This window comes from Cygnus olor, chromosome 9, assembly GCF_009769625.2.
Source record: "Cygnus olor isolate bCygOlo1 chromosome 9, bCygOlo1.pri.v2, whole genome shotgun sequence".
Taxonomy (NCBI): Eukaryota; Metazoa; Chordata; class Aves; order Anseriformes; family Anatidae; genus Cygnus; species Cygnus olor.
This window is the reverse complement of record NC_049177.1, coordinates 21,597,280-21,620,882: the sequence shown is the minus strand read 5'-3', so window position 1 is coordinate 21,620,882 and position 23,603 is coordinate 21,597,280. Positions and strand designations below refer to the sequence as shown.

The 23,603-nt window shown below is 48.2% G+C and overlaps 1 protein-coding gene across 13 annotated transcripts in view; it reads right to left on the bottom strand.

Moving 5' to 3' along the window:
- The window catches only part of TNIK (TRAF2 and NCK interacting kinase), a 156,834-nt gene that overhangs the window by 30,085 nt on the left and 103,146 nt on the right, over positions 1 to 23,603 (bottom strand). For 4 of the 13 annotated variants that reach the window (XM_040566544.1, XM_040566540.1, XM_040566539.1 and 1 more), the window contains exons 10-17: positions 21,248 to 21,423; positions 19,603 to 19,669; positions 17,843 to 18,047; positions 10,015 to 10,125; positions 9,414 to 9,500; positions 7,641 to 7,841; positions 3,112 to 3,276; positions 1,018 to 1,257 (exon numbers count right to left, since the gene is read on the bottom strand). In XM_040566544.1, coding sequence (XP_040422478.1) covers positions 1,018 to 1,257; positions 3,112 to 3,276; positions 7,641 to 7,841; positions 9,414 to 9,500; positions 10,015 to 10,125; positions 17,843 to 18,047; positions 19,603 to 19,669; positions 21,248 to 21,423 — 1,252 coding nt within the window. The remainder of the gene's footprint in view (positions 1 to 1,017; positions 1,258 to 3,111; positions 3,277 to 7,640; positions 7,842 to 9,413; positions 9,501 to 10,014; positions 10,126 to 17,842; positions 18,048 to 19,602; positions 19,670 to 21,247; positions 21,424 to 23,603) is intronic. The other 9 variants (XM_040566547.1, XM_040566542.1, XM_040566543.1 and 6 more) reach the window with 3 other exon arrangements.

The window sequence follows — 23,603 nt, the reverse complement described above, 5'->3', positions numbered from 1 at the left end:
ATTAGAAGAGATGCCGTTCTTGGAAGACTCAGTGCAAAAGCAGCACCACACACTGCTGTTTTCGATCTAGCCAGTCTTACACTGCAAGAGACTTTTCAAAATTAGGTTAAAAATGTCAGCCACCCTTCTGCACTACTGAGGAGCAAAGCATGCAAACAACTCCTGGAGCTGTCAGCTTGCTTCTCTGAGCTCAGCACTGATGCACCTTATCCCTTGGTGGCAGACAGAATGGGAATATCGCTACCATCAAGTGACACACCACAATGGGTCCCCTGCACAGAGAGGCTTACCTGGTAACTGGTATTTTTCTCTTAAAAAATGCAAGCTGCTTGCTTGTTAACGCACAGAAAAACTGCCTCTCAATCGCAGACAAATATTATCTGCCTCACTGTAACTAATGAATTTGTAATAATTTTTGTCTCTCGAAAAATCCTCCCAGGCTGAGAGCTGATTAACTATAAGGGGCATTTTAATGGCCAAGTTATAATTCATCTAAACTGGAGGTGTATAAACAATGCAATTGAAATACTGGTCCAGAGGAGTCTTAATTAAAGAGGTACTGCCAGATGCTGCCATAATGTCAATGAAGGTATAGAGCTGCTGGAGCCCTTACAAGTCTTCCATCAAATATTGATTGCAACTGGAGGCACGAAACTGAACTAAAAGAACACGTCTTATTGAGTATGACAAATTTTATGTTCCTATAATTCTATTTAAACAGAAGGTTGTTTTTTTTTTTTCCTAAGGAAAGGAGAAATTGATTTGTTTTGGCCTCTGTCCGGCCTCGAGAACCTTCTTTGCTGGAGGGCAACACTGTTTCGCAGCGCTGCGCATGCACCCAGAAGCTGCTCCCAGGGTTGGTACTCGCCATGGAGCCATGGGGACACGCTTGGCCAGAGGTGCTGAGCGCAGAGCCGGAGGAGAGAAGCAAAGAGGACCGGTGTCGGCCCCGTCCTACGGGGACCAGCTCTGGGGTTGCCTCTTTGACGTGCTGAAAGCGAGGAGCGATAGTGTTACCTTTGGTGGAATGTCTTCCTCCTGCCGTAACCAAGAACTTCGGTCAAACTTTTCAATGCGAGGGGGCAGAGGAGGGTTTTCTGATGTGGGGTCCGAGTTCTGCCTTGGCATCTCAGTGCGGTGAGAGGTCACCGTCAGAGCCTCCTGAAACCCAGCCATCCCCTTTGCAGGCTGTTCATGCAGTGACTGAGACCCAGACAAGGAGCTTCCTTGGGATTTCACAGTGACCAGATGTGGAATCTAAGCACCAAGTCAAAACAGAACTATCAGTACAAAATGGAAAAAAGTGAATCAAGAAAAAAATTAAAAATTTGATTTTTAGAAAAAAAAATGATTAGCACTTTGGATGCATTAAAAGCCCCCTTCTTTTGAGATCAGCACTGCCTTGGTTTCAGGAACTTCTGACTTGTATCACTTCAATGCAAGATCGATCAAAAATCATGCTCACACAGCTCAGAACTTTAAAATCAAGCAATGCCGCAGTCAGAGCCACGTTTCAAGTTCTGACCATCTCTACACAGGCACTGTGATACGGCATTTACTCACAGCAACACCGAAGGAGTGAGGGCAGGGTGCCCCCTGGCCAGCTCACGCACGCACCCCGTGCACCCGAGGCTGTGCCCACCATGCGCTCAATGTCAAGCTCCTACACCTGTAACTCTACGGTTGTGCTAATGATGTTTGGCATGGAATTTCCTTGTTAAAAATAATAATTAAAAAAAAGAAACAATAATAAATAATAATTAAAAAAAATCTTCAGCAATTCTGAGGCATAGATGGCTTAAAAAATATCTTGAGGCATGAGTTTCTACAGGTCTAGGAACCCTTAGATCAGTCCTACAGATCTAAGGCTTATGAGTGAAAGGAATGCTGACATTTCCTTTGGACAATCTGAAAAATCCACAGAATTAGAGTACATGAAATCAGAGCTTCTTCTGAGAACCCTACAATGACCCTCTCCTTGATACAGCAGAGTTGTAATTTTTATTTCAGAGAAGACATTACATTTCTACGTATATTTCTATTTATACGTGGGCGTGCATACACGTATATATTTACATGTCTCTGAGTTTCAAGCAGCTTTTTCATTAGTATTTTATTGTCAAACAAAAGCCTTTATAGCTGTTGACAATATAGGTCATCAAAAAGGCCATTGAAAAAAAAAATTCAGACTTAAAAAGAAATCAGGAAATGTTTGGTCCATCAGAGACATTACTGCGATGTCTGTGAAGTGGGGTTTTATCCACTTCCCAATGGCTATTATGTACACACAATGCACATACATAGGGAAAAAAGAGCTGTAAGGGCTCTCCAGTATGTATTTTGTTTAAAGTTGGTGTTGTCCTGCTGACCTACAGGGGCACATACCACATGTGGATGGCACTTAATGGACACATTTTCCTATAGAAAGCCCACCTGGATGTGGAGCAAAGGCTCTGTACTTCCTGAAATGCCTGCTTGAGTCTGCAGATCTGCAGGAGCACTTCCAGTGGCTGACCCAGAGCCAGCACCGATGCTCCAAAAACATTCTGTGGAAGCCTACTTACAGACCTTGTGGCTGGGGGCGACTTTTGAATAACGATTCCCCTCCTCTGTGACGGTCATGGTGATCTATGCCTTCTCCAGATGTGTTTGTGACTGATGTTAACTCAATGGAAAACCAAAACAAAACCTTGAATTAAAGTGACAAAGAAAGCAAAACCTCTTTCTGATGATCCCCAGCATCAAAGTGTCCCAGGTCTTTTGTCCCAGACACTGTGGTTTTAGTCCTTTAATAAAACAGATCCTAAGAGGAAGAGAGCGACTGCTGCACTGGACCAGACCAGCGGTTCCTCTCGGTCCTCCAGCTTGTTTCTGGCAGTAACTAGTACCTGATGCTTCAAAGGAAGGTATAAACCAGCATGATGTTTCTAACACATGGAGGTGATAGGAGGAACCCATTCATGAATGTAGATGCTGCTCTTACAGATATGCTTAAGGCTGAGAAACCACGGAACAAGACAGTATTTTAATCCAATGCTTTTCCTTTTACCTGTCCAGCACCCCCAGCATCCTGGGTGCTGTGCGGACACCTGCTGGGGGAAGCACCATTACCTGTGGGTCCACGGGTCTGAGCAGGGGTGGGGTCCGGGCTGGCTGCACGCTGCTAATACTAAAGGACTCTGATCGAGGAGGCAGGTTGGGGTCAGAAATCCTGTTGGCCACCTTGTGTGGCATCGCCGGGGAGCTCTGACGGTTGAGTCGGGAGCGCTCCTCCACCTGCGGCACGAGAGGAGGAGAGTGGGTCACCCTGCAGAGCCACCCGCCCTCGCTTCCAGGGAGAGGATGCTTTCCTGCTTATTTGCTGAATTTTGGTTTCATGGTTTATATGAAAACCCCAGCTTTGATTTGAACAGCATGGCTGTACAGGGTACTGTGAGTTTTGAATGGGCACAAGAGGGGTCCCTGCAGCCCTGCCACATTCACCAGAAGCTGAACGCAGCTCAGCTTCCAGAGACCTCTGCTGTAAGCAAACAACACCATTAGGAAACCTAAAAGGAACCTCCAGCTTCTAAAAGACAAGAAAGCCCCGTAAAGAGACATTTCTAATTGAAAACCAAGGTATGCAAACATACAGGGAGCTCTTTTCTCTTCAGATGTTTCAGGGTGTTGTATGACTAGGGAATCCTCGTTACCCAGCAATTGTGCAATAAATGCATTTTAAAGACTCCGACAGGACTACTTGTATTTTTTATGTGCATAATTCATTTCAGAATATGAAATGGAAAAATAAAGCTCCAAGAAAAGGCAGCATGCCTCAGAGAGGTGTTTCTAGGAGATCATTTTAGAGAAGAAGCTCTTGCGTCTTCACAAATGTGTCTTTAAGCAAGGGGACCCTTTTCCCTCACCACCATAAACACCACAAGGAGTGCTTTTGTTTGATCTGAATAAAAGAATAAACATGGCAGCCAGGAAATGGCTGCCTTTGATCTAGATTTAGTGAGTCTGGCATCTTCTCATGTACAGAAGGAAAAAAAAAAAACTCTATTACTGATACAGAAATAAAAACAAAGCCCACTGCTTTCAGTTATTTTGATGGAAATTGAGTGGTTTCAGGTAGCCCAGATATACATGCAATCTGGGTACCACTGCAATTAGACTGTATGCATTGGTATTCATACAGCATACACTATGCAGAATTTTTGGTATCTCAACTAGAAATCTGACATATATTTTCATTTACATGTCATTAATGTGTTAAATACCCTTAGCATGTCTTAGTTCTCCTAGTTACAATGTCATGCCGAAAAGCAAGCCATGAAACAAGTTGGCTTGGAAAGAATCACAGCTCTTTGTTAAGTAAATATTCATGAAACAAAAGAGCCGTTATATTAATAAAAATGAATCTTCTCCTCTATCGGATGCCAAGCAGGAGTCAGAGAAAAATCTAGGTAAGAGATCTGTGTTACGGACTCTTTCTTTTCTAGCCCACTGTGACCAGCTGGGCAACCCTGTGTACCAAGAGGACTTCATAGCTTCCCCCAGGCACTGCCCACTGGCAGTCAGAGGCTGTGCAGAACTCAGTTCAGATGCCACAGGAGTGGATGCAAGGACAGGCAGAAGATCAAGGTGGGAAGGAGAACTCCCTATGAACAAGGAAGCAGCCGCATGAACGCTAGGTTGCAGGCTCGGTCCAGTAATCTGCTCAACAGCCCAGCCTTGGCACGGACACCAACAGCCAAAGATGATGCCACTGACAAGGAGCAGGAGCTCCCTGGCAGGCTGCCAGGCCATAATGTGCGGCTGATTACAGAGGACTTCAAAGCTTGCGTCGGGGAGGCAGCAGGAGAGTAATGAAACGGGGATGTCTGCGTACTGGGAAGGAGACAGGCACTTGGTTTTCCCACTGCCAGCATGTCCTCGCTAGCACTTGGTTTCGCCAGCACAGCAGACGATGCTCTTGGGACTCTCCGGTTGTGCCTCATGGAGCTTTACCAATTTCACCATTAAGCAGAGAGGGGAAAGAGCAACACTGTGCAGTGCAGAGCTCTGTAAGAATCCATCATCGCTCCAGCCCCAGCCATCTCGTGTATAACTCAAGATTCCCCTCAAATGGAAAACATCCCTAGCAGCTCTTGCGCAGGTCCCAGTGGAAAGCTGCTAACGTTTTAACACGTAACTTCAAAGCAAAAGAATTATAAAAGCCACGGGGACTGATGAAGGAGCTCACGTGTGCTGGCTGCTGCAGGGAACAGCCCGGCCTGTGAGGCACTGCTGAGCCCCCAGAGTGCTTTCCTGTGCTGCAGGGAACGTGTCCCCCCGCTGCTCCTTTACACATGGTCATGCATGGCATGTATCTGCCCCAAACTGTCCTTCAGCTGAACAAGCTGCCAGTACTTTGTCACTGAGAAGTTGGGCCTGGTTATCTGCATCGCTTTGATCAGCAAATGCTGGTCCGCAACAGAAGAGGCAGTAATGGAGAGAGCTGCTAAATATAGTACTGCTTACAGTGCTAATGTGATGTCCCTGGCTGGATCATCAGAGGGTCCCAACACGACGTCTGGAATGGCACAGCTAGTCCTTCATTATGAGAAGAGATTTGTGTGGGTAAACAGACCGGACGTGGGGCAGCACTCAAGCTATACCCCAAGTTAACTTGCAGCGGATAAGCCTTCCCACTCACAAGAAGGGACAGCAGATGAGGATGTGCATCCACACATGTTGGTGGGGACTATTTTGATCAGACTGTTTTGTGTGGCACAAAAAGAGAAACCCTAGAATGTGCTCCTGGGAAGCTCCGAATGATGAGCTGCAGCCCAGCCCCTAACCCAGAGCTCTGCCTTCATTAACAGGCCAGTCCCTTAACGAGGATATGCTGAGGCACAACGGCAACGTGAGTAGCCACAGCGTCACCTTCATGCTTCATCCCATGTCTGCAGGGTCTTGGAGTCATCAAAGCCAAGTTCACGTGAAGACCCGTGAGGTGGATAAATAAGTTTATAAAAGAGAAGTATGAAAAATGGAGACGGTCAGAGCAGAAGGAGAGCTCGGATTTGGTGATCGAGCAAAGCAGCTAAATTGTGCTAAAAATGGGACCGTGTGAAATAGATAAAGCAGGGTACGGAGGAGAGAGGAGTAGTGTGGGGGAGTTCCCAAGGGTGCTTTGTCAAGTACATCAAACTACTGCTCCCAAGAGCATAAAGATGGCACAATCATTTCTTTGAGCTTTTTGTTAGAAACTGGACAGAATGGCACAGGTGAAGAATAAAGGGTTTGGACAGCTAATCGGCGGAAGCTGGAGACATTCCAGAACAACAGGAAGCCTTGTCTTTCCTAGGATTTCAGCAAAGGGTAGGAGGCTACCTTCTGACACTCTTATTTGCATTGTACAGTTCCCAACGCCCCTCTTCAAGTGGTACATCAAAAAAAGACAACTCTGCCACAGAGTAAAAGAAGAGGGCCTTTGTGTTTGAAATTGAAAGCCAAACCCAGCACTTCGCTCCTTCATCCTAAATAAAGAATAAGATTCCTTTTTATAAATCTTTGTTATAGTTTCAATGACAGTGCCAGAGGTACTTCAGCAATGTTCTAGATGATTTATTTAAAACTAAGCAATGAAAGACAGAGTTTACTCCCTTTTCCCTGCCTGCTACTCACTCTTAACACTACTGCAGATACACGAGAGACCCAGTTTTACAAAAAGCTGTACAGGCACCACGCAGGTGGAAGCCTCTCCTACCAGAGGCAGCTCAGTGCTGTGTTGTGTGGCACATCTGGCCTTAGGCAGGAACATCTTGTCCACCAACCAAGCCTCTTCTTCCACATGAAAGGCTGGAGAATGATCCTGCAGCTCTGTGGAAATATGTTTGGTTGCCACTAAAAGACTCTGAAGACTAAATCAGAAGGGAATGAAGGAGGAACCAAAGGGAGAATAAAGAGGTGCTAAGAGTTTACCGCCTCTGCCCGGACCAAAGGGTTCCAGACACTTGGCAGCAGAGCAGTGGTCCTGCTCAGTAAGAAGAATGGGCAGGTTATTAAATGATCTTTTGGCCCAGGAGTAGGGTTACAAAATTAAACCGACTAAACCCAAAGAACTTCAGAAAAATTAATATCAAGAGCGGGCACCAGTCTTACTGGAACCACCACAAAGAGATTAAGGACAAAGAAAGTGTTTTCAACGTGATCCTGAAACCGCACTGCAGACAATGCACGCCTTCATCTTTTCAAGACTATTCAGTCAGGCAATAATTAATATTCAAGATCTCACAATTGTTATAACAATTCTTCCTTTTTGTTGGGGAGAAAAAGAGAATCAGCAGTGTGGCTTGCACTCCTGAAAATCATGAAAGAAAAGCAATCCCTACAGAGAAAAAGTCCTTGGCACGGGAGAAAAAGATGCCTGGTCCCTGTTTGATTATGGAAAGCTGAATTAGCACTCAGCAAGGACCCCTGCACAACCACCTCACCGCACTGGCAGGCAGTTGCCCCCTCTGTGGCAAGCAGAGCAAGGACAGGAATTTCCTGGGCTCCTTCCTGGCATGTCCGTAAGTACCTTGCTATGGCTGAATCTCTCCAGGAGACTTCCCCTTCTTGCAAGCCCTCATGGAAACACACGCACCACCGCGCTCCTCGCTCTTGCCTACCTCCTTGGCCCATGCTGGTTTCTCACTGGCATTTATCCCTTCTTTGTAATGGTAGAGTGGTTTCTTCTCCGCTGGCCTCTGGTCCTGCCGCTGCTGCTGCTGCTGCTGCTGCAGGGACACCAGGTAGTCCCGCTCCTGCTGGAGCTGCCGCTGCAGCCGCTCCGCTTGCCGCTGCTCCTCCAGCTGCTTGCGCTTATACTCCTACCCAGAAGAAAGCACAGTGACACAGGTGCACAGTGCCTGGCGAGCATGTAAACGCAGGACAGCAAACCGCAGGTTTATCTGCTGGGATGGAAAATTGGGCCCAAGTATCTGACAAGCTGTTTTCTGGTAAAGCTCATTAATTCTAAAGACTCTGGAGACTAAGCTGTAAAGCGTCCCACAGGAGAGGCAGTTGGGAGGATGTAGCCAACGAATTCAGAGCTTTAATCCCAGCTCTGGCACTTTGCAGCTGGTAGAGTTCTGTCTCCATTTTCCACATAGGAGTGGAGGGTGGTAGCGCTGCCTCACCAGAAAAACAACTTGCTGATGGCTCAGACATCTGCACAAAAACCTGTGCAAGCTGTTGCCACAGAGCAGCCATGCAGAGGAAGAGCTCACCAAGCAGCCCAGCCTGCTCTGGGGCCTGGGGAACCTCCTGCCCTTCCTTTGTGGGAGGGTGGCAGGGACACGCTTTGCGAATGTGGCCACTGAAGTCCCTTGGTGGCTGTGGTGCTCCCCAGGAAAGGTGGGAGGCACCTTGGGGTTTTTGGCTTTTGAGAGTCTGCAGATGAGGCACGTGGAAATTTGGTCTGCAGAGAGACATCACTGCTAAGCTGCCGGGGGAGACTTCAAATCCACGTCTGAACCAGAAGGTCAGCATTGACATCCCTCGGCCAGGGCCAAACAGAAGCCAATTAGATAAAATAATGTTCTCACGGGGCTTGTAAGTTGCTATTGATTTCGCCCAGATTTTTCTGGATGAGAAGAACAAAGGATCAATGCAATGAGGTACCAAACACCATCAGTTCATGTAAAACTCAGCCAAAGCCCAGTTTGTGGAGCACTTTGTAGGGTTAATTTGTTGTTTGTGGCAACGGCTGCAGAGCAGAGCCAACTGTATGATCTCCCTGAATCCCTATGGCTCTGTGAGGTTTAATTACTAAATCATTAACACTTTTTGAAAGGGCCTTTTTAAAAAGCAAGGGCTTGTGTGAGGGTTTTGCTTTTCCCTAAATAAATTCAATAGGAAGAGAGACAAATAATAATCCCTGTGGATTAAAAGAAAACACAGTGAGAGTAACAGCTAGCAGAATTAAAAAAACGATCATTCAGAAAATAATTAAATTAAAAAAAAAAACACAACTAAATAAAAAGCATCTAGAATGCAAACAGCACAAGCATTCCTGTGAGGGAATTAAAACACAAACCTTCACGCAAACCATTAAAACCCGCATCGCGGCATGGGTTTGCCCGGCCATTGCAGCTCCATCCCACTCCAGCATGCTGCGAACAGCCACAGAAGTGGCATGGCAATGAACAGGGACGGACCGTGGCCTCTAATGGAGGCCGAAGCACACCGCTGCCGCAGGCACGGGCACACGGGGAGGCGTGCATGGCACGGGGACACGGGGGCTTGGCATGCTGGCGGCAGGGCTGGGGTGGCAGCAGCGTCCCTGTCACAGCCCACTGGCACACACGAGCCATCTGCCATTTGGCATGGCAGGAGGCATGCAGGGGGCACCGGCGCATGCGGGCGGGAAGCAGCAAGTGAGGACAGGGCCTCCCATTTACCAGAAGTAGCGCTTGCTCCTGCAACAACTGCTGCTGCAGGATCTCTAACTGTCTCTGCTCCTCCTCTAACTGTCGCCTGATGTACTCCTGGAGGCATGGCAGCAAGGTTCAAAGGAAAAAGAGAGAGAAGGTGAAAGAGACAGTGTTTCCCAAGAGGAAGAGCCTGTCAGGGGCATGAGGTGGGCACCCAGATCCATCCCACCCGGGAGCTGGCACTGATCCATCAGCTTGGGCACCCTCCAACCCTGCCCGAAGAGCCCAGGGCGTCCACCGCTTTACAAGGGGCTTCTGAGGGAAAAGAGCTAAAACTGCTGGGAAACAGCAAACATTAACTGGGAGCAGCACGGAACCCCACCCCAGGGACGGGAGGAAGGGAAAAACCTGCATCAAGTGCCTCCAACCTGCAGGCAACAAGTGGATCCACACAGAAATCAATTAGGACAGTGGGAAGCGACACACGCAGCGCTGACAATTAAGCAATTTACTCTCAAGTGGTGAAAGCGGCAAAGAAATATAAGTGTTTATGAGAAGGTGGGCCTTTTATCTTATTAGACTGAGAGGTGTGCACGTTGAGGCCAATGGCCCCGGGTCGCCGCGTTACCTGCTCGTGCTCCGCGCGCCGCCGCTCCTCCTCCCGCCGCATCTGCTCCTCGTAGTGCCGCCGCTGCTCCCGCTCCTGCTGCTTGCGCAGTTCCTTCTCTCGCCTCTGCTGCTGCAGGGGGGACAGGCACAGGTCAGCTGCCACACGGCGCCAGCAGGAGCGTCCCCTCGTCTTGCAGCCCAAAATCACCCGAGACGCCTGAGGGGGGCTGTTGGGAGAGCTACAGCCCACTGGGACGGCAACATGTCCCTCTTTTATTTGCTGAGGCCAAAACCTAACACAGAAGACCCAAAATCCAAGGGTTTTCCCTTTTCTTGATTCTTACCTGTCAGTCATGTTATCTACTAAGAAAAATAAGGCTCTCAGTCAAGTTGTTTGAAGATCAAACTGCTTTTTATGAGAAGGGCTCACACATTTACAGCCTCTTCCCCGGCAATCGATACAGCTTTGTAAGGACGTGCTGCTCTGATCCCCCTGCAACTCTGCTCGCTGACATGGCAGAATACATGCTCGCCATGTGCCCTACTGAAAATAATGAGCTATTAACAGGCTGAACCTCCTGTAAACACAAAACAAGCAGGATGGGGACTCCTGCTCTGCGGGCCACAGAGGTGGTGAAGGGCCTAGAGGGCACAATGCACGAGGAGCGGCTGAGTCCCTTGGTTTGTTCGGCCCAGAGCAGAGCAGGCTGAGGGGAGGCCTCATGGCGGCCTGCAGCTCCCTCACGAGGGGAGCGGAGGGGCAGGCGCTGAGCTCTGCTCTCTGGGGACAGCGACGGGACCCGAGGGAACGGCATGGAGCTGGGACAGGGGAGGGTCAGGCTGGGGGTTAGGGAAAGGTTCTGCACCCAGAGAGTGGTCAGGCACTGGGACAGGCTCCCCAGGGACATGGTCAAGGCATGGAGCCTGTCAGAGCTCAAGCAGCATTTGGACAACGCGCTCAGACACATGGGCTGATTTTTGGGTGGTCCTGTGTGGAGCCAGGAGTTGGACTCGATGATCCTTGTGGGTCCCTTACAACTCATGATATTCTATGATTTTATGTGTCCCTGCTTGCTCAGCTCTGTAATGTCTTTGCGAACAGCAGTCTGGGGTGCTTTGCGGTGGCGATCATCTACTACCTGCTCTGGGGTGACCCACGCTTCCGATGTGGATTACATGAGGGAGACGGACCTTCCTTCCTTCTTTGTGAAGATACAAAGAATGGGACTCATGATTTTTCTCCCCTGCTAGGCATCTTCTCCAAGGCAGGGACTTGGAGACACCCAAAGTGCTCTGGCATCTCCTGCTTAGGAGCAGGGGTTTGGGAGCAAGCCATGGGCACTGCTCTAGGGATGAAACCCACGGGGCAGCAGGCTGCTCCGCACCGCCACAGCCGGCTCATCAGCAGAGGGCACTCAAATGCAAATATCTGCTAGCAGGGACTGCAACCGACTAACTCATCCGGTAACTCATCCGCTGGGTGCAGTAACGCACATGCAGCACTCACTGGGAGGCAGCCCGCTGAAGCATAAATCACAGCCTTTTTCCCCCCTCCCCATTTTTTTTTTCCATCCGGACATTTTCGCCACTGCAGACACGCAGCAGCTGAGCAGACTGCCAGGGCAAGGAAGGAACTGGAGGGATTTAAATGCCGCACAGTAGTTCGATCACACGGAGGTCTGGAACAGGCAGTTGACTACAGAGGCTCTGCCCAAGGAGCTGGCTGAGCTATCTGGAGGTGAAAATGCATGTACTTCAAATTGGTGCTGTGCAGTAAACCTGCACTGTGTACATAGATGAATTTGATATCTGTTATCTACACAGACATCTATCTGCAGATATGTCTCTATATAAATATGTAGCTATGTATTTATAGATAGCTATCTATACATAGATGAGTATTTTAACAAAAATACCCCCACATTGCAATATATGAAGGAGTCATCGCCTGTCTCACACCTCTCCATCCACAGGTTACATCCACAGGGATCCTGCACAGTGTCTGATGACTTCCTCCAGATTAACATTAGGGCTGCAGCACAGCTTTAGTGCCATCCACAGCCATATTTATCAGTGCTGCTTAACTCGCCTCAGGGAAGGAAAATCGCACTAAACCTGAAATAACCTGCCAGCTACAGACTCTGTCATGTCCCACGCCACGCGCGCTGTCACACTACCCACGGGATGCATGTGTTACTCTGCGCGTACGCATGTCCTTGTGAGCGCAGCAATGTATGGCTGTTTTTATGCTTTGAGCTCTATTCTAGACAGGAGATGCACTGGGACCTAACAGTGACACACGGGATTTCCCAGCTTCACCAGCTCCTGCCTGACCTCCTCAGATGAATGCTGTGGAGGTCACTGCTGTTCAGATGGCCCCGAGGAGCACGGAGCACGGGTTGAATATACCCTAACCCGAGCTCACAGCCGCAGTTGTATCACACTGGTTTGGCTTGGGAGGGAGGAGGGGCATTTTTTTTGTATTTTTTATGTTTTTGCTAAAAAAGCATGCTGCTGAATAAAACGCATAATGGTTGTGTAGGCTGGGCTTGGCTGGCAGGAGGCTGGGGACTGAATGCCACAGCTATTTCTCCGATAAAAATCACCCGATTGGTCTTTATCCAGGAGGCACACAAAGCCAACTCCCTCCAAGAGAGAACAGAAAATGCTGTTCCCAGGAGGGAGCTGAGCACTGCCATCCTTCCAGCCAAACGCACACCCCGCCGCCCGGTGAGCCGGCCCCATTTCTGGCCTCTCCTGAAAGGCACACACCTCACCGCCAGCCCCCTGCACACCTCAAAGCCTAGAAAAAGCCAGGAGCTGGGAACTGAGTCCCCCAGGTGCCACCTTCTTTTGGAGCTGGGCCAGCTGCTCCTCAGCCCCCAGCGATGCACCCACCTCCCCTCCACCCCTGTCTGCTCCTGTGCCCACCAGCAGCAGGATGACAGGCGGCCCTGTCTGAAGTCGGACTTTAAATCCGCAAGATGCAGTTGAACATTGAAATGAAAGATTCAAAGAGCTCTATTTGCCTCCTTTTCTCCCTGTTTTCTGCCCTCTCCCTCCCACTGTGAGCGCACACTTCCCACGTTTTTCCAAGCCTGCAACTACTGTGTGTATTTACACTACCCAGATTTATTATTCATGCAAGGCAAGAGCACCAATTAATTAGGGCTGCATTTATATAACTCTGCAGGTAAAGCTATATGTAGATGCTTGTAACCAGAATGGGATCTTATTTGTGCTGCACAGGAAATGACAGGTTTTAAATATTGATGAGGGAAGACAAACGAAGGCAAAGCCCCCAGTGGGAAGGCCCTTGGGGGTCTGGCATGAAACAAGGACTTCAAAGGAGCAAGCTCTCTTTGCTGTACAGGACGCATTTAGGAAGAGCAGCAACGGGAGAGCTGTTCAGGGTTAAAGCCTCCCCATGAATCACGCGGGCTCTGCGAGGCACTAACACCCGCAAGATGTGGCTCTCAGACCTCGGCGGCTGCTCCCAAGCAGAGCATGAGGCAGCAGAGAAGTGGAAGGGGAATTCCAAGTAACAAATGCAAACAAATATTCTAGGTGGTTGTGTTGTTGTGACAGGCTCATTTATCTAAGCCACCAGGGAAAGAGTGACTGTGCCTGGAACATCATCTTCCCTGACACACCAAGCACTGGAGCACAGAGAGGTGTTTTCCGCTGGTAGAAAAACTGGGTCAGAATTTCCTACCACAGCAAATGGGGATGGGATACACTCTGAACCACTGCAGGTTTTGTTTGGGTTCATCGTGAAGGAACATGACTGAGACTGTGTGCAGGAAGAGGCTCATGCTTCAGAAACTCTGAGCTCTTCAGGCTTTATAAACAAAAAACTAAAGAAATGTAAGGCTTAGTGCACACCTGTACTATAGGAGATGCTGTAATACAGCTTCCCTTGTATACGGGCATGCTGGCTGCTGCCAGGATCATTGCAGTGCTACCACGAACCCTGTTACTATGAGGACGTTGTCCTAATGAAAATGTTCCTACAAGCTGTACGACACCTGCATATGCACCAGAAAACAATAAACAGAATTGTAGCTAGCCTAAGTTTACCTGTAATTAATTTCTGGAAACCTTTTGCATTGCTTTGTAAGAACTTGCAGTAGATGGGTAACATCTAGCAGAGCTGCAGCACGTTTTTATCCACTGAACCTCCAGCTCTGTAGCTGCGCTGGATGAAATGTCACATGTAAACAGCAAGGTGCTTAGATCTGCCTTGTGCGTTCCCTGTAAAGATCTGACCTTTGTTTTCTGCCTTAAAAGGAAAAAAAAAATCCACAACATGACATAAAAACGAGGTTGTGAAACCTCCCCTGACAACATTTGCCCACTGTTGCTACGGGGTCTGCAGAGGTTTGTCCCGCAGTACCCCCAGTGCTCCCGCCCAGGAGATGTGTTATTCCTCTAGCTCAGCTGGCGTTTCGGTGGTAAACCTGGTGCAGCAAGGCTCGTTCTGTGCCGGCAACACCTGGAGAGTCTATTAGGGGACTATATATATACGGAAAGACTACAAAACATTCAAGCCAACTCGCCATTCTGCATTACACAAATACTGCTTTCCTGAGCGCTCTCTGATCTATCCATACTCCTTAGTTCCCTAACTTTTGTGTTCTTGCCGTTAGTTCCGATGCACAGTTTGAATTCATCACACAACAAACTTTCTGCGTGAGGGATGACAGAGCTGCAATCCTACTCCCTGTGATCCAGGGAAGATGAGCCTCAGCACATCTCCCTTTTGCCTACGGCCCTGCTTGCTTTCCTTCTAGAAGAACAACTCTGGGCCCAACACTTTGGATCAACACATTCCTGATCTAAACTGGAAAATGGCTTGGGAATTGCACTGTAATTCAGAGCAACTGCCTCTCCCCCAGCCTGCACAAGCGAGCAGCTGGGGAGCACCTGTAACCTTGGCCCTGCAGCCCCACGGAGCCCTGCCAGCACCCTTACCACACACCCCTGGCCCCGGGGCATCCACTGACTTTCTGCCAATCTCCAGCACAAGTCAGCTCTGAGCATTTTTGAGCTTCACCTCCTTCTAAGTCAAAGCTTTTGGTACTGCACTTGGGGCCAGCTGATGCACGCAGTCAGCCTGACCACGTCCGTGGTGTTTTACTACGAGTCGGAGCTCTTCCTATAAACATGGTAACGTGTCTGGCAGGATTAAACAGGCTGACCTAGGTACCCCAAAAGCCACCAGCTACAAGTGTTTATTTGTCCCAGCCGCTTTATTGGGTTTTATATGTCAGCTTTATTTTGAAAATGTAGTGATCTGAGTCTTCCACTGGTCCCTCTTCCCAGAGATCTGTGGGTACAGCGCTGCCTGCTAGAGGTATGGGCACTGACCACACCGCATCTTAGTCAGACCGTGAAGTATCACAGAAGAAAGCCTGGTCCCATTAACCAGGATAAATCCAGAGCCAAGACTCAACAACTAAAGTTAGTGCAAAGCTACTGTGAGAAGAGCCAGAGAGGCCAAAAGGAAACCGCCTGGCTGCTGCCGAAGCGTTTGGGTACCGCTGTGATGAGCCCGAGCCGGACCAGCGCTGCCCTCTGGAGCAGAAATGCAGCAAGAGAGCAGCAGTGCGCTGGGTGCCTCCGGGCACTGACCTCGATACCGAATTCGGCACAGCTGTGACAGCCACCGTCTGGTAGCCTCTGCCCGGCCACCAGGCGCACACCGCCCCGGAATGTCTGGGGAGAACATAAATACCAAAGTACATCCATCGCTGGTGCCAGAATTAGCGGCAGGAGCAGTCTGACCAAGGACAGGCTGCCCTGGGACGTGAGTGCCACTGGGTGGAGGGGACGCCCAAGCTGCTGGGGACACCGCAGCTGCCAGCACACAGCTCCCTGCTCTGTCCTAATCCTAACTGATTGTGCTGGTGGCTCTGTGCTGGGCCGGACAGAGGATGCCTTTCAGTTACCATCCCACTGTCCTTCCCAGTTGTCCAACACAGCAGGAGAGCAAAAATACCTTTTCTCTCGTGGCCTGCTTTGCTCCAGCTGAAATCTCCCTTTCAATTTAGACCTGAACACTGTAAGGCAGCTGGAAAGAAGGTAATGGGCAAAGGGCCCAGGGGGCTGTTAGAGTCATTGGAAACAGAGGCATTGATTTTAAATACTGCCCACGGTGGCTTTAGCTTGCAATGACATGGGGGAAAGGGCCGAGAAGGCTGGGGCTGTGCCTCGGCAGCCTGGGGCAGAGCTGCCAGCTTAGCGAGGGGATTAGTCCTCCATCAAAACCTGCCTGAGGAGCGCAGGCAAAGAGAGAGAACAATTTTCTTCTATGTGAAGAGAACATATTAATACAGTGGCAAGTATTGTATTCATTACAGGATTTCAGCTAATCTGGTGTCTGCTTTTATCCTGCTGTTGTTCCACTTCTGTGCTGCTTCCAGCAAGCACACTCTGACAATGGCAGATCCAGGCTTCCTTACGATAGTCCTTAGATAAACATTTATTGGTGCAGAGGATTTCGGGGTGCGTGCATGTGCAAACCTTGTCATCTCACTAGCTTTGTGAACTGTGCAGGAAGCAAGAAAAGCCTAACTTGCAACGTATTGAACACAGAACGCTCTGCACACTGACAACATGACAGACCTACATAGTTACCAGACTGAAAAAAGCTCAGCCTGTGCTTAGCCAGTGCTGGTTTTCGCCTCAAAGAGAGCCACAGCAGGACCACCTTGACAGAGGGCCACACATTGCTCATACATCACATGCAGTCAGCTGCCTGAAATTCCTTCTCATCTAAGCTTCCAGCCCAGGGGCATTACCCGTTCCACAGAAACCCAGTTTAGGGAGACCCAGGGTAAACAAAACAGATGCTGTGGCTCAGTCAAACTAAGGGGGTGGGTGCTCTGTTGGCCCATTTACTGCAAGACTTTTTTCAGACATATTGGTGACCTCTTCAGAAAGCTAATTTAATCACCCTTAACACATAAAGCCTTCAATCAGATGTTTGGGACGAGCTTGTGTGAGTCAATGGGTCTCTTTGACCAAAACCACATCAATAAACTACAAGCAAAAGAAAACCCCTTATTCTTTTGTGGACTTTTGCAACCCAGGAACTGTGAGTTAAGCCAAAAGCGAGCACTTCCTTACAGAGCCAGGCTGTGCCACTCACCAACACCCAGGGACACCCAGTGAAATACTGCAGCTGGATTTTAAATGGGGTGGATAATTTTACGACCAATCGTATTTGTAGCCGGTATGTTAAGACAAGGGTAATGAAATCTTATGCTTCGGGGCACAGGGATCGTTGCTCAAGTCACGCAGGCATCTGCTCCTCCCCCAAAAGAGAAATTGTAATTGGCAGGGCTAAAAGGACCAAGGCTGAAATTAGGGATTAAATGGGACATAAGTGGTGCATGGATGTGGGGAAAGGGTGAATGGAGTTTTTCAGCTTCTTCCCAAGTATCACAGTCCACAGCAAAAAATAAAGACAATGAATGTGACAGACATCTGTCCTGAGTTTTGCCCATGTGGACTGAGTACAGCTATCACACCAATACAGGACTAACTGTGCTCAGCAGTCCCAGGAACCCTTCTGAGGTTGGTATTTAAAGGGTTTCCTCATAGCGAACAAGCTGTTACCTCCACAAGGCCTGGCAACACTCGCGTGTGCTGAGGAGAGCAGCTGGAGGTAGGTACACAAAAAGCACGAACAGGGGGTTTTGTTCAGTGTAACAAAACATCTGAGTTTACCAACCACAAAGGTTAGGAAATGATTGTCAAACAGGCTGAAAGCAGCCACCGGGACCTGCTACCAGAAACCCTGCTGCTCAGCTCCCCGTATCGGCTCAAGGCTGGCCAGTTACCTCCTCTAGCCTTCGCCTCTGCTCCTTCTGCTCCTCGATCCGCTTCTGCCGCTCGGCCAGCAGCTGCCGCTTGTGCTCCTCGTTCTCCCGCTGCTGCTGCTCCAGCTGCTGCCGCCGCAGCGCCTCCGAGCGCTCCTTGTTGGCCAGCTGCAGCCGCAGGAAGTCCCGTCTCAGCGTTGACTCTCCGGGCAGGTTTAGGATGGAGCTGCACGGGAGAAAAGCACCACAGAAGGTCCCACGCACACCCTTAAGACTTTTTCACACGCATTCATCTGTTGCGACCCTCACTCCCATGGCTGTACACCCCCAAAGCACCCAGGCATGCCTGGACAGCAGGGGTGGAGGGAAGGGGGTGCCACAAGCATCAAGGAAGGACAGGAGGCACGGTGCCAGGTGGAACATGAGTTTCACATCATCTCAGCACCCTCCCTCCCCTTTTTTTTTATTTTTCTTCTTAAATAGAAGCCCTGAAGAAGACAAGATCTTGTGTGGACGTATGTCCTGGCAGGTCAGCCCAGACCACAGAGCGTGCTTGCTCTACTTACAGCTCACCGACAATTTATTTGCTGAAGATTTCTTTTACAGTAAGTTTCTCACCAAAGTCCCTTGTGCTGCAGTGGCACGCACTATATTTAGCTGTTCACAAAGCACATTTAGCATGAATCATTGCCAGCTATTAAAATACTACATTATCTCAGGGAAATAATGGAATAATCTGATACTAATTACAATGAGACTGAAAAATGTCATAAAAGAAAGTTCCAGACCTATCGTGCTTGAAGCATCACTGGGAAGGTTTCGTGGTGAAAAGTTGCATGGAAACAGGGAGGCAGATACACTTGGATATAAGGAAGCACATTTTCAAGAAGCTTCTTTAATTTCACCCCACATTTTTCCACATCTAAATGCCCACAGGGGCAGTTCCTTACAGCACAGTTCAGGCGAGCATACCCATCTGTGTGTGAGCAAATGATTCTGCACGTGAAAGCTGAGCAGCGAGCTCTGCACATCCAGTTTGATATCCCACAAGCTGATGTGTGCAAGCGAGGCCTTTTGCACATGCAGCCCGTGAAGAAAAAGCTGCAGGAGCCTTTCTAGACCCAAACTAGCAAATACAGGGTAAGAAAGGAGAGTGTGATTCCTCATCAATATGACCGTGCTGGCTCTGCTGAATTATGGTCAATATATTTAACGAGGTAATTTCCGCAGTAGTTGGGAAAACATCGTATGAGAAAGAAAACAGCGCTATGGCAAACCAGAGTGGTACAGGACTGGTGTAAACGGGGGGCACCTGCAGTCCATGCTACGTTTCACAGCGGGAAGGGATGATGCTGATGCATCCCGGATGATCTGCATCCCATGGGCACCCTGCTCTGGTACCCACGCCATCCCACCCTGCCTTCCCATGTCACCCCTGAGAGCACAGCAGCTCTAATGGCACGGAGCAGGGCTGCCTACCAGGGAGCAGCATACCAAGGGGACCTGCCACATTCCTGTGACAGTACCGAGCTGCACTGCAGTCCCGCAGCAAATGAGGTATCCGGGTGTTCTTCCCAGGCTTTCAGCCAAGGTGATCTGTAGCATCAGCTTAATTCCCACCCACCACCTAACAGGGGGAATATACTTTGTTCTGCCAGGGAATGGGACTCAGTGATCAAACTGTCCTTTTTCCATTTCTAGTTCATATGAGCCTGTAATGCAAGCCAACTTCACACAGAGTTAAAGAGACACAAGGGTAGAAAGAAAATGTTGATTTTTACCTGGGCTCTCCAGAGTCATTCTCCTCCTCCTCCTCCTCACTTCCACTGTACTCGTACTCTGTCTCATCTAGGAACATAATTGCTTATCAGTGCCCTTTACTGGACTCATTTGTTCTTCTGATGGCTGAAAACCCCAGAGCTCTGAGGGAGAACAGAAAACTCATTTTTTCTGGCACGAAAAAGAATACCCAGCATTGTTTCCGTCCACTTGCTGATGTTAGGGGGGCTGCAAGGCTGGGAAAGCTTTATTGGTCTCCCTGGTGCCTTTCATGCTCGGCATGCCAGAAAGAGGGCTGCAGTCCTGGCTGCAGCGGGCGACAGCCTCCAGCAATCAAGAACTCAAAGCAAAGATGAAAAGTAACCATAAAATAAAGATTTACCCCAATACAGCAAAAACCCTCTTCAGAAGAGTTCTTGCAAGCGAGGTGCACCACAGGCAATGGAAGGTGGGGTTTAACTATTGCTCTGAAGGTGAGAACTTCTCTCTCCCTAAATATATGCTCTTCCTATGCAAACACGTATATTTTCCAGGCAATGAAGACATCTACATAAAAGCCCAACTGCAATGTTGTGCTACACACTGTGATTTCTATTGGGATATCATCTTTATCAGATGAAGGGAACGATAGCAAAAGAAAGGCTTGTGTTTATCCAATTACTCTCCATCTCTAGGGTACAACCTTCATTTGCCAGACTAAACACATTTAATACTTCACTAAGATCCAGCTTTATTGTTTTGATTATAGTGAAATCTATTACAAGGGGCTGGAAGGTACACATGAAAAATTAATATTGCTACCAATAAGAAGGGAAAGAGCAATATATATTAATCTGTTGAATTCTACAAATGAGCTCTCAAATTAAAATTCAGCTCACAAGCAACAGAGTACTTTAACAAGTTTCTTCAGCTATCTGATCTTCCTTTCAGAGGACTTTGATAGGGCCTGGAGAGTTCACTGAAAACATTCAGTTTAATAGGTTACTGCTAGTCAATGGAATTGCTTTGGGGCAAGGGTCTTATCTGGGTGTTCATTTGCACAACTCTGCTCGTCACTGGTGCAGCAAAAATGTCACGTAGATCAACAGACTTAAAGTAAGGGACCTGGGAAAATTCAGCTTAGCAGTTTCTCCCTCCCACACGTTTATACGTATGTACACACACGTACATTTTATACACACATTTTAATGAATCAAAGCTTAAATGTTCCACATGGAAATTACCACCTGGACAAAAAAGACACTATTTTTCATCAGAGAAAAAAGATTTAAAAACACCAATTAGCTCTAATGACAATCACCTGTAGCCTTTGTATGAGCATCACCTCTTTTGTTACAGATACTTATTTTCATTTCAGCTCTGGTTATGACTGAGAGGAATCAAACCAAACAAAATAATTGGACCTTAAAACCGTAACAAGAGGGTTCACACAGAAGGACCATGCCTACTAAAGTCAACCTGTTTGGGAAGAAATTTAGCCACCTGAGTAAGGGAAACTGACACTGAGACTGCAAGCAGCCTGGTCCTTTTTACCTTTCTCTTTCTACCCACATGCTTCTCCTGCACTGATAGACCTTGGTCTACATGAGGGATCTCCAAGGACATGCAAAAGTCAGTGACAGCCCAGAGAGAGGCTTCTCCACTAACCTTTCTCGCCTCGCTTCTTTTTAGTCCTGTCGATGTGGTCCTTGAGCTGGATGCGGACCTGCCTTTCGTTGGGCTGGTCTCTGATGAAGGGGTGCTTCATCAGCTGCTCCGTGGTTGGTCTCTGGCTGTGGTTCTTCACCAGGCAGCTCTCAATGAAGGACTGAAACTTTTTAGACCTAGCCCAGGACAGAAAAGGAAGATAAGGGGGAAAAAAAACAAACAACAATTAACAACATCGATTCTTGTATTACAAAGTGAGAAACCTGTGGGTATTTGAGAACACTGCTCAGATGCTACGTTACTCTTGCTCGGATGCAGCCTTCTGAGAGGATTCAGGCAACTTCCCTGTTGACACTTAGCATGGTCTCAAAGCTGCACCATCACAAGTGGCGTTTATCATTCTGTCTTCTCCTACTCTTCCCATGCATGCTGTTATCTACATTTTTGCAGGTGTGATTAGGGGAAAACACCATTCTGCTGATCCTGGGAACCATCCGTATAACTGGGGAATGACCAAAGCCAAATGGCATCACTGGCAACCAACAAAAGGCATGGAAATGTTCCTCCTCCCTTCCCTTTGACCTCTGAAGTGCAGATAAGAAACAAGAGACCACACATACAGACATAAATACCATTCCTTAAAGGATTGTTACTCAGACTTTTGTGGCCCTGGGCTGCATTACAAGAGATGTAACTTTCTGAAAACCAGTGGGACAAGCTAGGTTGAGCATCTTTATTTATTATTTAAGATTTGACCACCCAATATTACATCGCTTCTTAAAGCTCAGGGCCCACAGAACCTCTGAGCGATGCTGGATGAGCCCTGACAGCGTTACTGCTCCACAGTGACCCACCGAGTCCTGGGGTCCACCATACCCCAGTGTCCCCAAGGCGAATGGGACGTGCCCTTCCCACAGCACGGCTCGGTGAGACCCCTCCTCACCAGCAAACAGTTAGATTCGATCTCAGCCAAAACAATTTCAGCCAAATCTTTAATAAACAAATTTCTCTTAGTCTCAAGTTTTTACATATCGAAAGTTTTGCTGGAACTAATTTCGCCACATAATAAACCCAAGAGAACAGGGATTTACAAGAGGGATGTTGACAGGCCACTACGCTGTATGTTGCTTCAGCAAATGGGAAAATGAGTGCAAATTAATGTCAGAAGCCAACAGATACTACAGAATTGCACTGAGAAATAAAACAATAAGTTTTCAGGGATTTTACTTTTAAGCTGTCAGACTAAAAGTGATTTATCTTTTAAGTGCTAATCCATACAAATTGAGATGCAAAAATAAAATACACTACTGGATCCAATTAAATCCTCCCTCCAGCTTTATTAATGAGCCAATCTTCCTTCTGCACCTTGCCTCAAGAAACCCAGTGTCTCTGTGTATTCCACAAGGACATGTCCATGTGATGCTCTAAAAACACACCTCCAAAAAATGATTCTCCTCTCAGTCTGAACCTAGAGAGACTCCAGTTATGGGCGCACAGCCCACTGTGCCCTCAGATATGGTCGAGATGAAGTAGTTTAAAAAATATCCTCCAGCAAACGATGGGTTTGTCCATCTCCTAGGGCTCCGATGCAGTATTTGCAGAGGGATGCAGGACACAGCTCTGTGCCCAGCCTGGCTCTGTCGGCAGCTGGCTAAGCCAAGAACCAACCTTGTGCCTCACCAAGCTGCTGTGACAAGTTTCCATCTGCAGCAGCTAGAATCAAACCCAACTCAGCATTGCACAAAATGCCCCGGGAGCCTGCAGGTGCTCGGCACTCTTTCCCAAAAAGGCAGCAGACAACAGATTTCTTTCTCCCTGGCTCCCATTCAGGGTGACACCTTCACACGGCTCATCGCCTCCCCTGGCGCAAGCCAGCCTATCTGCACAGCCACACGCACTGCTGCTCCTCCAGCTCCTGGGGTTTGCAAAGCTTAAATCAATGTTTGCAAAGGCTTTCCAGCTTCTTGGACGAAAAGTGCTATTGCAGCGCAAATATCACTTCATTAACAAAGAGGTTTTGTCATTTCCTATGAAGCAGGGTTAGGAAGTGTTTATGGTAATGGCATCAGTAAAGTTCACGTAGATTTTACCTGTGAAATGCAGGAAAAAGGAAATAAAGCTTCATTGCTGGCTGGTTTTAATTGGAAGAGAAAAGGATACCAAAGAGTCTTTAAATTCACTGGAGCACAGCAGTGTTTTGAAAGCAAGTTCAAGGATCTAGCAAGCAATAAAAATATTTTCCTCTCTAGGATTTTCAATTGGGCAGCTCCTGTGCTGCTGCTACCTGTCAGCTGCTTTCACTGCCTTATCCTCAGAGGTGCTGCAGTCTGTTAACTGTCTCTTTTATGTAAAAAAG